This window comes from Oryzias melastigma, linkage group LG7 (genome assembly GCF_002922805.2).
Source record: "Oryzias melastigma strain HK-1 linkage group LG7, ASM292280v2, whole genome shotgun sequence".
In the NCBI taxonomy this organism is placed as follows: domain Eukaryota; kingdom Metazoa; phylum Chordata; class Actinopteri; order Beloniformes; family Adrianichthyidae; genus Oryzias; species Oryzias melastigma.
The window spans coordinates 10984477-10999702 of NC_050518.1; the positions used below are offsets into that span (position 1 = coordinate 10984477).

General features: G+C 41.3%; 1 protein-coding gene across 2 annotated transcripts; it reads left to right on the plus strand.

Moving 5' to 3' along the window:
* Positions 1-331: 331 nt before the first annotated feature.
* ncoa6 (nuclear receptor coactivator 6) lies at positions 332-15130 on the plus strand. 2 transcript variants are annotated; one of them, XM_024292723.2, is made up of 17 exons: positions 332-681; positions 1366-1701; positions 2403-2558; positions 2659-2781; positions 2894-3013; positions 3118-3948; positions 4082-4213; positions 6117-7407; positions 7501-7619; positions 7747-8198; positions 8293-8526; positions 8627-11564; positions 11727-11774; positions 11894-11924; positions 14278-14319; positions 14559-14692; positions 14765-15130. In XM_024292723.2, exons 2-17 carry the CDS (start codon positions 1407-1409, stop codon positions 14809-14811), a joined length of 6993 nt encoding a protein of 2330 aa, XP_024148491.1. In that variant the 5' UTR covers positions 332-681; positions 1366-1406; the 3' UTR covers positions 14812-15130. The 2 variants fall into 2 exon arrangements, with proteins under 2 accessions (XP_024148491.1, XP_024148492.1); XM_024292724.2 differs by lacking the exon at positions 14278-14319.
* Positions 15131-15226: the final 96 nt, after the last annotated feature.

The window sequence follows — 15226 nt, forward strand, 5'->3', positions numbered from 1 at the left end:
ATGTCACTTCTGGTTTTTGCTTTCAAGTATTTGGTAAATTTGGAACAGAAGTGGTTTCATGCACAGTTGTCCTAGGCGTTGATGGATTTAATAGTTTTACAGCCTTTTCCAGAATTAAAGGTATCTTCCATGATGTTTGATGATTTTGAGAGCTTCTGAACCTTTAAAGGTGAACTATAATATGAACTTGACATTTGACTTTACCCTAAAAATGTAAAAACAGCAAGGGACTCCTATTTCAATAACTTGGCATTTTTTACTTGTATGCAAACCAATATTTTTCTTTTTTAAAGTACAAATCTTCTTAGGGGTTTTTTTTTGGCTCAAATAAAGACAATTATTGAAAAGTAGACCAAAAAAATTAACATACAAAAAATAATATAGTTTAAATGGATAATGTTTGTGTACAAACCTATTTTCATTAATCTAAATATTTATAATCACTTAATAAATACAAGTATTAAAAAGTTTTAAACTGATATTTTTAGGATTATTCAGAATGTAAATGGTTATGTGGTTAACTGAAGTTTGAGCATCTTACCTGTAGACTTTTATTTTGAAAGTACTAACCGGAAGTTAAAATGTAATGAGTTGTAGCTTGCCTTTGAGATCCGTGTTTTGTTAGCCAGTTTAGCAAGCAGATGTCGAGTGGTACAACTTTATCTCAGATGATTACTTCTGGTAAGAAATTGGCTTTTTCTAGTCGCTGTTTATTTACAATAGTGTGCTCGAATCTAATATAAACAATTTGGAATAGCAACAACATTAGCATGAATGCAATAGCGAGTTATTATCAGCTACGCTTTCTAGCTAGCATAGCTGACATTTGCTAGCTGACTTTGGGAGAAGCCGCAGGATCCGCTTAGGCATTAAATGTTTTCTGTTTATAAATGCGTTCACAAATGTGTAATTTTGACTTGCAAACATTGGTATGCAACAGTTTGAATGTGCATACAAATGCAATAAGCGAAGTTTCTGGTTCGTAGATGTGTATGCTAACCTCTTGCGCTGAGGCCCGTACTACTGCAAGGCCAATCATTTTACTCGAGCAGCCCCTCTTGTGAGTGGTTTTATACTGTGAAACTGACAGCTATGATGATGCGAGTATAAAATAAAGACAAAAAATTAATTGACTTTGCTGATTGTTAAGTAGGTGTATTGCTGCTGCACATAACTATCGTTGCATCCTGTGTTTTTTTTTTCTCTTTTTTTTTTTAAACAGGAAAAATATTTCTTTATTTACTATGATGCCTCCTCTAGAAATATTATATGGTATTTTTGAAAATCTATTTTTATATGAGTTATTTTCTTTTATTTTTTTTAATAGCAGTCCTTACAATTGACTGTATTTGATTTTATTTGCAGCATAAAGCTTCTTACACCACCCCTCTTAGTACAAGGGGAGGATGCCACACCATCGTACTGCGCCAGAGATGCCCCAGAAGACTGAGAGCCTTGGACCTGACAATGAATCCGACAGGGACTCTGGTGTTGGGGAAGATGCAGGCGAGGATGCTGACAGCTGTCCGGAACACAGTGCCACAGAAGATGATGTTATGAAGCATGAAGACATGGATGGAAATGGTGGATCGCAAGAGGATTTCACAGTTTTTGTTTCATTTCAAGGGGATATGGATGATGAGGACTTCAGTCACAAACTTAACACAGTTCTCAGTGGCATACCCAACATTCTTGACATGGGTAAGTTTGACTTCTTTGCTTTTATTATATTGTGTAAAGTTTCACAAGCGCTTTGTTTTACTCTGTGCAAGTGAAGATGAAGCATGTGTGAGATGACACTACCACATTGTTTTATTGTGAGAAGTTGACCACAATATATTGTCTAAAAGGTGCTATTACTTTCAATTGTTACGTTTCCTAACCCACAGATCAGGATTCTATGACAATTTAGCCACTTCTTTAGTTTGCATCCTGTCATGATCATATCAGAACATTTATTTCATAAACTGGTAGAGATGCGTGTATCGTACATGTCTGAGGGGTTAATCTGATTTATTTATAAGCTGTAGGTCATTGATGTAAAAAGATGACGAGTGAAACATTTATTAATTGCTACAAAGTATTGATTTAAGTTCCAATTAACTATTGAAAATGTATGCGAATTTCTGTTTTTTTTTTTTTTTTATAACAGTTTAAAATTGGTGACAAACATGCCTCTTATCTATCCATTTTCTTACCCTGCTATATCCCTGTTATTGTCACTGGGTATGCCTGATAATTGTTTGAAAATAAAGAAGCGTGAGTTGTAAATGTTTTTTATATTTCGACGGGCGGTTGCACAACACAACATGCCCTTTTTAGTCTATTTTAGCCAATTGGAGGAAGAAAGAGACTCGTTAGTTGGGATGCTACTGACGTAGATGCAATTTTTCTATTTGCAGGCTCTGAACGGCTGCATCCACAGCATGTGGAGCCGTGGAACAGTGTGCGTGTTACCTTCAACATTCCTCGGGATGCTGCAGAGCGACTCCGACTGCTGGCCCAAAACAATCAGCAGCAGCTTCGAGACTTGGGGATTCTGTCTGTGCAGATAGAGGGTAAAAACCCTTTTTTAGTTAATTATGTAAAAAAAAGGCTTTTTTAATATTAAACTCAATAATGACTTTGTTTGGTTTTGTTCCGTATCATTATTTTTAGGGGAAGGTGCCATCAATGTGGCCATGGGACCAAATAGAGGTGCAGAAGTTAGAGTGAATGGACCAATGGTTGCACCTGGTCAAATGAGAATGGATGGTGGTTTTCATGGCCAGCCTGGACCAGGTAAGGATTTTGTGAATTAAACTTTAACACACTTTATTTTGATTTCATGTGGCTGCAAACAGTTATAGTAATCAGTTTTGTTGTAACTGATCATGTTGCTTTTGATCATCAGGGTTAAGGATGCCAAATCCATCAATGGTTCCTCCTGGACCTGGCATGGTTGGTCAGAATATGCTACCAGGCAGCAGCGGACCGATGCATCCTCGCATCCAAAGACCACCTTCACAAACAGGTTTAGGACTTAATTTTTATTAAATGCGGAACATTGATGTCTATAGTTATATATGTGTGTGGAGAAAAATGTCAAATAAAAATTGAGTTTCCCTTTTTTCATAGATGTGATGGATCCAATGATGCCAGGTATGTCCATCCAACAACAACAACAGCAGCAGCAGCAACATTTTCAGCACCAGCAGGCGGGTCTCCATGGCTCAGTCTCTATGCCTCCTCAAGCTGCCCATCACATGCAAGCTCTGCAGGGAGGCAGACAGCTCAACCCTGCTGCATTGCAGCAACTACAGCAGCAGCAAGCCCAGCAGCAAGCTCAACTCTCCCAACTAGGACCTCGACCTCCATTCAACCCTACAGGGCAGATGGCTGCACCTCCTAACTGGAATCAGCTGCCTTCTGGCATCTTACCACCACCGCCAACAGCCCAAGGTAGTCCTGCGTGGAGAAAACACCCACCTCAACCCCAGATGGTTCAAAGGCCACCCTCCCTAGCTACTGTACAGACCCCCAGTCACCCTCCACCCCCATATCCATTTGGCAGCCAGCAGGCTGGGCAGGTGTTCAATGCCATGGGACAAGGACAGTTACAGCAGCAACATCAACCAGGAATGGGCCAGTTTGCTGCGCCTCAGCCTAAAGGCCAACAGCCTGGACCTGGTAGTGTCACGGGACTACCTCGCCCCCCTCCACCCCTTCCACAAACTTCTGGACCACAGGGCAACCTCGCAGCTAAGTCGCCTGGATCGTCTTCATCTCCATTTCAGCAGGGCTCTCCAGGTACACCTCCTATGATGGCTCAGAGACCCACAACTCCACAGGGCTTTCCTCAAGGTGTTGGCTCACCAGGAAGAGCAGCCCTCAACCAACAGGGCAACATGCAGCAAGGATTCATTGGAATGCCCCAGCATGGACAACCGGGGGCCCAAATTCACCCAGGTTCGTAACTTTGGCCAGTTCTTTGATGTTTGAATGAACAGAAAAAAAACATTGTCAAAAGAAGTTCGCTTTTTTAAATTAAATTTACCAGAAGTTCTTTATCCAAAATTACAATTGTAATCCTCAATTGTAGGCATGGCAAAGCGTCCCATGGGTTTCCCGACATCCAACTTTGTTCAAGGTCAGGTGAGTGTAAGCACTCCAGGAACTCCTGGTGGAGGAGCAACTCAGCAGCTGCAGACCAACCAAGCAATGTCTCAACCAGGTAAAACTTCTACAGATCTCTAAACAAAATGCTTGTTTTATGATGTAGACAGAAACGGACTTTACCTGCTGCAGACAGGCTCTTTATTTGGAAAATCAGGATGGAACTCTCATGGGAAAGTTTTGATCAACCCAGAATGAGAACCACTATCAGAGCAGCTCAGACTGATTAGAGAATTCGACATGGCATCATATTTGCATCAGATTCACTTATTTTGTCACTTCTTTTTCGGTGCTGCAGCACATCAGATGGTGCAACACACTTCATGCAACGATGCCCATTTGCAACATCATGTTGCACAAACGTTGTGCATCTTGTTTGATGCCATCAATAATTGCCCAATTTTGAGCGATTCAGTTGCTACAGCTCATTCCAATTCATTCTTATCCTTTTTCAACACTTTTTCTGATATTAATAGCACACATTGAAGGAAAGTTTCTTGCTTTTTTTAAACTTTACACATCTCATCACCTAATATCGTAGGATTTACAAAATTGATGTGTCACATTAAGTGTATTTAAAATGACAGGTTTTGTATTTAACAATAAACTTATCATCTTAATGTTAAGTTAAACACTTGTTATCTGATGAATTAGAGCAAAGAAAATTCTCAACAAATAGAAGAAAAAGGGGAAAACAATCATGATTTTAAATCAATAAAAAAAATCTACATAAATGAACTGGAATCTAAAAGACCCACTCTGATCATTTTATGATCTATTTTAAAGAATTTCAAGTGGTATTTTAATTATGGATATATCGAGGATATTGTTTCTGCAGTAGTTCATTAGAAATTCTCCATTTGAGACTGTTGGCAAGGATTAAACCTGCTCCTACCTCCCTTCATCCATCTGTTTACACGCTCGCCCTCTAGATTACAGCCCCTCACACCCCCAACATAACATCACTGGTGCATTAAAAATGGCGAACAACATTGGAGCTATCCAGCCGTACAATTGTGAGCCACATGCCAGCTTGGATGAGGAGAACAAAGACGTACATGGATCTGTTCATCTATAAGTAAATGTTTCAGAATGGAGCGAGCATGGAGCTCATGGCCCACCCATCGTATCAACCCTTTTATGTCACATATGAGCTCATATCAGCTTTTATTTTTCATCTGCTCCTGATTCCCAATGATTTGAATGAATAATGCTCAGATTTAGAATTGTTAGCCTTATTTTTTTTAAATATGTCCTCCCATCATGAGAAAATAATGAAAAACTCATGTTGATAACAGGATTTTTATTGGAGTGGGTCTTTAACAGATTAATAATTACATGTATTGTTCTGTTACTTTAAGAGGAAAAATGTTCAAATAGTGTTTGAAAAGGGTTTTTACAAAAACTTATTTCGTTTGTGGAATGTGCAGATTAAGTGCATCATACATATTTTTTATGGTGTTTGCTCTTAATTTAGAAATGTATCAAATAATAAAAGAATACATTTTAAAAAGTAAGTGGAAACGAAAAAAAAATGTTTGTTCATAATACACATGCTTGAACTGTTTAGAAGTATTGTTCTCTTTTTTTAACAATAGAATTAAAATAAATGGCATATTCTGTGTTTTAAATAGTAAAACCTCACGTGGCACCTTATCGGTTTGAAGCATCATATTTAATTTTACACTGAAATACACTTTACACTTTGAATTTTCAGACATATTTAATTCAATTAATTGGTCTTTGTTTGATTTTTTTTTATATCCATTCTTTTTAAATTTAGAATATAATCTACTGTTTTTTTTAAATTTTTCCGTATTCAGCTAGCCCTTTCTCAGCTTCATATGCTTTTTGTGTTTTTTTAATCAGCTGACTCAGGAAACTTGAGCACTTTTTATAATTTCAGAAATAACACTGCATTATATGCAGCCATTTACTCTGCTTTTTGTATTTTACACCAGGGCCTCAACCATCACCCTCCACACCCAGCTCAATGCAGGGACCACCCCATGTTCAACCCAATGTTATGGGTGTGCAAAGCAGCATGGCAGGTCCAACACCTTGTACAACTGCAGGACCGAGCATGGGTCAGCAGCAACCTGGCCTCCAGACCCAGATGATGGGCCTCCAGCATCAGGCCCAGCCTGTGTCCTCCTCCCCCAGCCAGATGGTACAAGGTCAAGGTGGAGGTCAGACTGTCCTTTCAAGGCCTATCAATCAAGGCCCGAGAGGTGGAATGACCCCACCTAAGCAAATGATGCCACAACAAGGCCAGGGGGTGATGCATGGGCAGGGTCAGATGGTTGGAGGCCAGGGGCACCAGGCCATGCTCCTGCAGCAGCAGCAGCAAAACATGATGATGGAGCAAATGGTTGCCAACCAGATGCAAGGAAACAAGCAGACATTCGGAGGCAAGATTCCAGCTGGGGTTATGCCTGGCCAGATGATGCGTGGTCCATCCGCAAATATCCCTGGTAACATGGGGCAGTTCCAGGGACAGGTGGCCCCGCAGCAGATGACTCCACAGCAGCAACAGCAGATGGCTCAGCTGCAGCAGCAACAGTTACAGCAACAACATCAGTTGCAACAACATCAGCTACAACAGCAGCAACACCATCAGCAGATCAGTCAACAGCAACAACAGCCACAGCAGACTCCAGTTCCTAACAATCCTAATCAAACTATGGGTCTGCATGGGCAGCAGATGAGACTACCTGCCGGCCATCCTCTAATCCAACAGCAGCTACAACAACAGCAGCAGCTGCAGCAACAACAACAACAGCAGAAGCAACAACAGCAGGCAATGTTGCAACAACAGCAACAAGCAGCTCAGCAACACCAACATACCATTGGCGACCCAAATGGTGGCACAGGTGACTTGGGAGTCCAGCAAATGGTCCCCGATATGCAGGCACAGCAGCAGCAAGGCATGATGGGAGGCCCTCAGCATATGCAGATGGGAAATGGACACTTTGCGGGTCATGGCATGAACTTCAACTCCCAGTTTTCAGGTCAGATGCCAATTGGAGGGTCCTGTGGACAGCCAGGTAGTTTTCCCGTCAATAAAGATGTGACTCTGACTAGCCCACTGCTGGTCAACCTGCTGCAAAGTGATATATCTGCCAGCCAGTTTGGACCAGGAGGAAAACAAGGTGCTGGTGGAGGAAATCCAGCTAAACCTAAAAAGAAGAAACCACCACGAAAGAAAAAGCCTAAAGAGGGTGATGGACAACAACAAGCAGAGGGGCTTGGGTAAAACATGTTTTCTTCTTCTTCTTTCAACAGGTCTTGTGTCAACAGCAGAACATTTGATAAACCAGATGTACATGTATTTTGTCCTTATAGAGGTCTTGATGCTGCTGCTGGTATGGAAGATTCTGAATTGCCTAATCTGGGTGTGGACCAAGGTTTGGGTTTGGACAACACTGGACAGAAACTTCCTGATTTTGCTAACAGACCTCCAGGTAGTTGAATAACTAACCATTTCCTGGTTTTGTTGTTAAAACAACCGTTATACTAATATGCAACTTCTCATTTGTTCTGAAAAAAATATACCTTTAACATAACATTGATGTGTTTTACACTTCCAAGGCTTTCCTGGCCAGCCTGGAGAGCAAAGGATACTGCAGCAAGCACCCATGCAGTTCATACAACAACAACAACAGCAGCAGCAGCAGCAGCAGCAACAACAACAACAACAACAACAACAACAACAACAACAGATGCAGCACATGCAAATGCAGCATCAAATGCAACAACAGCAGCAACTGCAACAACAGCAGCAAATGCAACAGCAGCAGCAACAACAACAACAACAACAACAACAACAACAGCAGCAGCAGCAGCAACAACAACAGCAACAACAGCAAATACAACAAATGCAACAACAGCAGCCGATGATGCAGATGCAGGGGTTACAGAATGCTCAAGGATCACAGATGATGACTGGGCCGCAAGCACCAGGTCAAGTTCAACCCCAGATGCACCCACATCAGCTGCAGCAACAGCAGCAGCAATCTCAGCAGCCACACCTTCAACAGCAGGTAGATCTTTGATTTGCCATTTTATTAGATTTTTTTTAAGTTAGTGTATAATTTTACAACTAGAATTAACTTTTAATCTTAATTTCTTATTAAGCAACAACAGCAGATGATGCTAATAAAAATGCAACAGGAGCAATCAAAAAACCGCATGCCCATCTCCACTGGAGGACAGCTTCCTCCTCGAGGGATGCCCAATCCTGGAGACATTCAAAGGCATCCTGGTTCACAGCAAAGCAACATGCCTGTAATGATAAGCCTTCAAGGACATGGCGGTGTACCCCCCTCCCCTGATAAACCCAGAGGGATGCCCTTGATGGTAAACCCACAGGTAAGAGGTGTTTTTAGTTGTACTCTAGTATTAATATTCCCATTCTCTAAATTTCTTCACGGAAAATATTAATGTAGATTATATTCCCTTTAATTTCTAGCTTGCAGGGGCCGCACGAAGAATGTCTCACCCTGATATAGGGCCAGGGCCCCAAAGCTCTGGATCTGAAGAGGCTACTGTAGGCACCCACTCGAAACAAGACAGACAAGGTGGCTCAGAAATTGGTTTACAGCCTGGAAATGGGTCCCAACAAATTCCAACCAGCCAGGTCTCTAACACACATATGATGAAGCAAGGCCCTGCTTCTGCACAAATGCCTCAGCACACAGGAGCCAGTCCCCAACAGCAACTACCCACTCTGCCTCAACAAGCTGGGCATATGCCTGGCCATCATTTCCCCAATGTTCCTACAACTTCACAGAGTTCAAGGCCTAAAACTCCAAACAGAGCCAGCCCTAGACCTTACCACCATCCCCTCACTCCATCAAACCGTCCACCTAGCACTGAACCTTCTGAAATTAATCTTTCACCCGAGAGACTAAATGCTTCAATTGCTGGACTGTTTCCTCCAAAAATTAACATTCCTCTGCCTCCAAGGCAGCCAAATCTTAATAGGGGATTTGATCAGCAAGGGCTGAACCCAACAACTCTCAAAGCCATTGGACAGGCTCCACCCACCTTGACTCTAACAGGAAACAACGGCAATGGCAGCTCTGGTGGAAATAACACTAATAATCAGCAGTCTTTGCCCTCTGGTGTAGGGGTTTCAGGTACTAAACAGGAAAAGGTGTCTGGAGGGCAAAGTAAGAGGGCAAGTCCGAGCAATAGTCGGCGGTCAAGTCCAGCCTCTAGTCGCAAGTCAGCCACACCAAGTCCAGGAAGACAGAAGGGAGCAAAAATGAGCATTACTTGCCCTCCCCACCAGCAGCAACTTGTCAACCCTCAAGGGCAAGCAATGATTTTAAGCCCTTCTTCTGTACCTCCAAGTCCAGTATCGATGCTGTCACAAGTGAGTGGCAGTACTGAGGCACAACAGATGCAGAGCGCTTTGCAAGGCTCCCATGGAAATCCTGTTGATGGAGTCAGGGAAAATCAGGGAACAACTACCACAGAGCAGCAACACATACCCCAGTCTCAGTCTTTAAGAGACTTATCAGCCTCGAGAATGACAAATGTTCATGCACCTCGGCAGCCCAAAGCTGACATGGAAGGGCAGGCTGGCACAGTTGAAAGGCCATTGACGCAGCCGGTACCCACACATAACCCTGATTTGTCATCAACTTTCAGAACAACTCCAACTTCCCTCAACCAGTTACTGGATAACACTGCTGTGTCAAACAAGCCTATTCGGCCTTCACAGAGTCCTGCTGGAGGAAAACACAGTCCCAAACCTACTTTGGAGTCTGACGTACCACTTCACAGTAATTCTCAGAGCACAGAAAGATCAATGACCACCACTACTACCACCACCTCTGCAAATGAACCTGAACCCAAACCTCTTGTTCAAGGTCCCACTTGTAATCCAAACTTGCAGCAACTTACATCAGTTCCTAGCTCTCACTCTGCGAATAATGTAAATACCAATACTACTCTGAGCTTTACCCAAACCCCCAATTCTAGTTTTGTTAATCCTAGTTCAAATAAAAATGCAACACCTTCCCATTGCAACTCGGTTAGTACAAACACTAATGCAACCACAGGTGCAAGCCTTAGTACAGTCACTTCCAGTCATAACATGTCTGCCTCAGCTATAAATACTAGTTCCAACTCAAGCACTGCTCTAAACCTGCCCAGTTCAGCTCTTAAACCGAGCCCGAGTCCCAAACCTGTGTCTAGCGTTCATTCTGTCATACAGATCCCTGCTTCATCAACCACTATTTCCTCCAACCAGATTACAGTGTTTGTCACCTCCAATCCTATCACTTCTACTCCCACATCTATGGTGTCCACCATGATGGCTGCTGCCAACAAGAACACTCGACCTCAGGATATTCGACAGCAGAGTCCTGGCCCTCGACCTCAGTTTATCACCACAACCCCAGTATTTATTAACCCCATATTCCAGGTCCCTGGCTCCTCTGTGGCTCCAAATACGTCAGTAGTATCTCAGTCAGTCACCATGGTAGGGTCTATCCAAATGCCCACTGGAAGCATCCAACTTTCTCCCGCCCTAAATTCCACCCAGCCATCAGGGGTTAACATAGCTACCTCTCAGCCCAATAGAACGGTTGTTGGACAGGTTCAGATAGCCACTAATGCGGCATCAACAACTCCAGTTGGTTCTCTTGCAGCTTCTCACCAAACTAACCCAGGAACAACCAAAGCAGAAAGTCAAAACGAGACCACTTTGTCTCAGAAATCCATTCCCGCTGTCTGGAAACCTCCACCCCACTCAAGCGCTACATCATCTCCGTTTCAGACACCTTTGTCTTCTCCTCCCTGCTCCAGTTCTGGAACTGTTAGCAGTTACCGTAAGAGCCCCATATCGCCATCCCCTGCTCAAGCAAAAGGTAAATCTGCACCAGCTGCTGTTTCCAGTACTGGTGAGTCTCTGCAGGGTTTCATGGGGACTGCCCCATCACAGGTTTTTCTTCCACCTGCTAGTTTAGCCACCCAGACTGAAGCACGATCGCCCAATACTACTGCCAGTACTGCAAACAACCCTTTGTCTGTAGTATCTTCACCAGTCCCAGTTTCTGCCCAGGCTTCGGTTCCTAATCAGATTCTTGGCTCTGCTTCTATGCCTCCCACGGCATCGCTCCCAAACTCTACTGTAAATTCTCAAGCTTCTATGCCAACTGTGGTTGGTACTAGTTCTGGAGTCACATCTGCTGCCTTGCTATCAACGGTTACTCTTGTGCAAAGTACTGTACCATCTGTGGTTCCAATTGTTGCTGCACCTGCATCTGCTGAGGTGACCCATACATCACCAGTTGCTGACCCCAGCAGAGTCTTGCCAGTCCAGTCAGATCCACCAACAGCTGAGCCTTCCACGCCTCAAGCTGCAGTATCTGCGGAAGCAACTCGGATCCTCCCAGGTAATAACTATAAGCAAGTTGCAAGTCAGAGGAAATATTATTAAAATATTTTTAAAAACACAGAAATTGATTGATAGAGCATGTTTTAACATTTCTAAAATACTTTCTGCTGCACAAACATTTTCTTAGATCTAATATTTTGTCTTTTACATCTACCTTCAGCCCTTCAGCAAGAAGTTTTACAAGAACCTGTTTCATCTGAGAAGATGGGTAATTATCTTACTTTTATTGCTAAAGAAATATAAGCATCAGAAAAATAACATGCATCAGATCAATAAAGAACTATTTGGCATATAAATCTTTATGCCTTAATTTGTGTTTTCTTTTAGGTGACGAAGCAACAGCAGGCTCTGAGCAACCGTAAGATCTCTTTAACAACATTTTTCCTTATGGGCTGAAATTTTGTAAAGTAGCTATTAGACCCCTTTAGCCACCAAACTAATGTCCTGATGTGAAGCAGCATTTAAAGTTATTTTGTATCTTTTCACATTATTTCCTAAAAAATGGCGCATCCCATACCCCTTCTGGCTTTGGCATGCATTGTGTTGACCTGTAGTCAAATTTTAACTGGTTCTGAGGTGATCGCTGATCACACAGTGCAAATGTCTCTCTTTTTACATATCAAGAATGAAAATTATTTTTTAAAAATAGTTTTGATGATTTTTACTTGACAGCACTTGAGCCTCATTTATCTTCTATCTTGTTTGCTTTGCAAATCAAAGGAGTATCATGAAAAGCGTGAGAGGAAATGGTCAATACTGCTTTCTAAAAGAAAAAGGAAAATGAAAAATGAAAGTGTTGTTCATACTAGGTTTGGTGTATAAGATCAATTATTATATACTTTTGAAAGTCTGATTTACTCTTAACATAAATTCTCCGCATTACTAATGTTTGAGGTAGTATCATGTTCTAGTTAGTTTTAAGAATAACTTGAAAATCATTCAGATAAAAAGATTTTTATTTTTTTCTAATAGTATGTTAGCAGTTTTGTTTTTGTGATTGTGTTTCGACTCCTGCAGCTGTTTTATGGAAGACTGCAGTAACAATATTTCCCAGTGAATTACTGGTTCTTATCTGTGAGGGTTGCACCTTAAAAGTGGAGAGAGGGGATGGGGGTGTGTGACATGGACACCTGGTTAGGACTGATGTGGTACAAGCTCTTCTTCATCAGAAAAAGTTGCTGGCCAAGGTTCAATTCCAGACAGTTCAGGTAACTTTAGTTCATTATAGCAGCTAAATTCTTAAAGACCCCCACTGATGGTCTTCCCATCTATTTTAAAGCTGTTCTCAGTGGTTCTTTAATTATGATGATGTCATTTTTAGTTTAAAAAAAAAAGTGTTGTTTTCTTGGACGTAGTGTTTCAGAGCGGCAGTAGTTCTTAGTTGTTGGCGAGACAGTTGGCGCAACACCGCCCCCCCCTTCCCTTCCCCATTGCTAAGATCTGAGAGCTCTGCTTCACAAATAAGCTCCTTTTCCTACAACTTTTTTTTATTGTCTGCCACAAATTTATTATGATCTGAATTAATACATTCTCAGAAGGGCAATTGTGATCTTACATTCCTCCACTATCAAAAGAATGCCACAAGAAACATGTTAAAAACACGTTTCAGTGAAACGGGTCTTTAACATAATTTTAAGACTCTTGCATTGGATGTCTTTTTTGCTTTTATTACTGATGCAAATCTAAATCGACCCAACTGCTGCAGTGTAAACACATAAACCATTTATGTAACAGCTTGATAAGCTCCTCATATGACTTCAATTGACCGAGTTTAGTGGAGCCGGCTGTCTGGTTAGGGAAACTCTATCAGTTCTGTTTGAACTTTCAGTGACTCCCAGAGTTCTGTTGGTGTCTAACAAGAAGGTAAGTTAGTTGTCACTTGAGATTCAAAGTAACTGTAAAAAAAAAAAACCACTCAGGACCATATTAATGCTTTATAATTATTCAAGTTGGAGTACATAAATGTCATATTTTGTGTCAGTGCTGCCCCCCCATGACTTCTTTTACCTCTAGAGGGAGAATTAGGTTTGATTTGACCCTTCCTATCCACAATATGTTATTTTTATTTCTATTATTTTTGTGGACTTAATGCCAAGAAAAATACTGAATAGAGCTGGTTAGTCCCCAGTCACAGTTATAAATTAGTGTCTTATTTTTCCTCAGATTTGACCTTTTCCTCTTTTAAAAACAGTTTCTTGTTTTGAGTAGTCGATGCCAGAAAATTAGAGTAATTTTACTTGTTGCTTTTACTAAAGATTCACTTTTTATGTTCTTCCTCAAGTGGTGCACAGAACAATAAATCAGAGTACACTGTAAACCTTGAGAGGAAGAAAAGTCAACATTGCATTCCTTAGAAAATACAATAAAAATGGGATTGTTGTTTATACTTACTGGGATCATTAAATCCACAAATGTTGATCTTGAAAAAGCTGCCATACTTTGACATAAATAAATATATATATATACTTTTTTTTAATTCATGGAGTTTATTTGGTTAAACATAGCGTTTGTGTATATTTGCCATGCAGTTAGATGAATAAACTAGTATGTGACAGAAGGAGCAGCTCATGATGAAATTAATGTAGCTGTTACCATGACCTCTGTGGACACATCTCATTTCCTGGGATTGAAATAATTTATGGTGGGGAAGTAAAGATTTGCTTGTTCAGCGCTGTTTATAGTTTACAGCTGCATTTCCACTTCTATCACAGATGGGCAAAGAAAAGAAAGACGCCCATCAACTTAGACCCAAGGTATGTATTTGAACATGTTAGTGCTTCAAAGACTCAAGCAGTGATTATGTCGACGTAGTGGATGCTGTCGGGATGAAGATGGACGGCATCTGTGGTAGATGAGGAAAACAGCAGAGTCCTAATTGGCATTAGCTTGCTCTGAGTAGAGCGGTTGTGTAACACCCCCGCTTGTTTGTAACACACCTGTATCTTGTCTGTCTTTTCCTGTTCGTTGTTGTTTTTACATCCGTTTCTCCCAGAGCTGCAGTGGAAAAGCCCAAGGGACCAAGTAGGCGCAGCTCTCGAGCTGAGAAAGAGGTGGATGAGGAGCCAGTAGCAGACAGCAGCAGCAGGAAGAGATCGGCGAGGCCTCAAACCAGCACTGCTGCAAAAGGTATAAACCTGAATTTGAAGGACATAATATATTGTTACATACATACATATATCTTCTGTTTTTTTTTTACAGAAACTGCAGCAAGCCCCACCCAAGCCAAGCGAAGGAAGTCTAAATAGATCCAACTGCAGTTGTGATTAGCTGTGAACTGTAAAGTAACTTTTTTTCTCTCCCTGCTGTAAAGCAGGTGGTTTTGTTGCTCAGATTATGAAATTTTACTGGAGGAAAACCGAAAACAACCATGTACATTTTGTTTCAATATTAATTGTTCACGCTATCTTGTGAGATTGTAGTTAGAGTGTGTGCATATAGTTTGTGTGAATGTGCTTTTATATGAAATGCTGGATTGATTTCAAAGACTGATTATGAAACTTGTCATGACCGTGTAATTATGTTGTAAAATGGAAATAAATTTTCTACTGCTTTCGTTCTGTGAAACTGTCGACTCAAAAAGTTATTTTTTAAATTTTTTTACTTTCCCACTTCCAAACTATTCTTTATTAAAACTAAAGGGGTTTAAATAGTACTATTTGA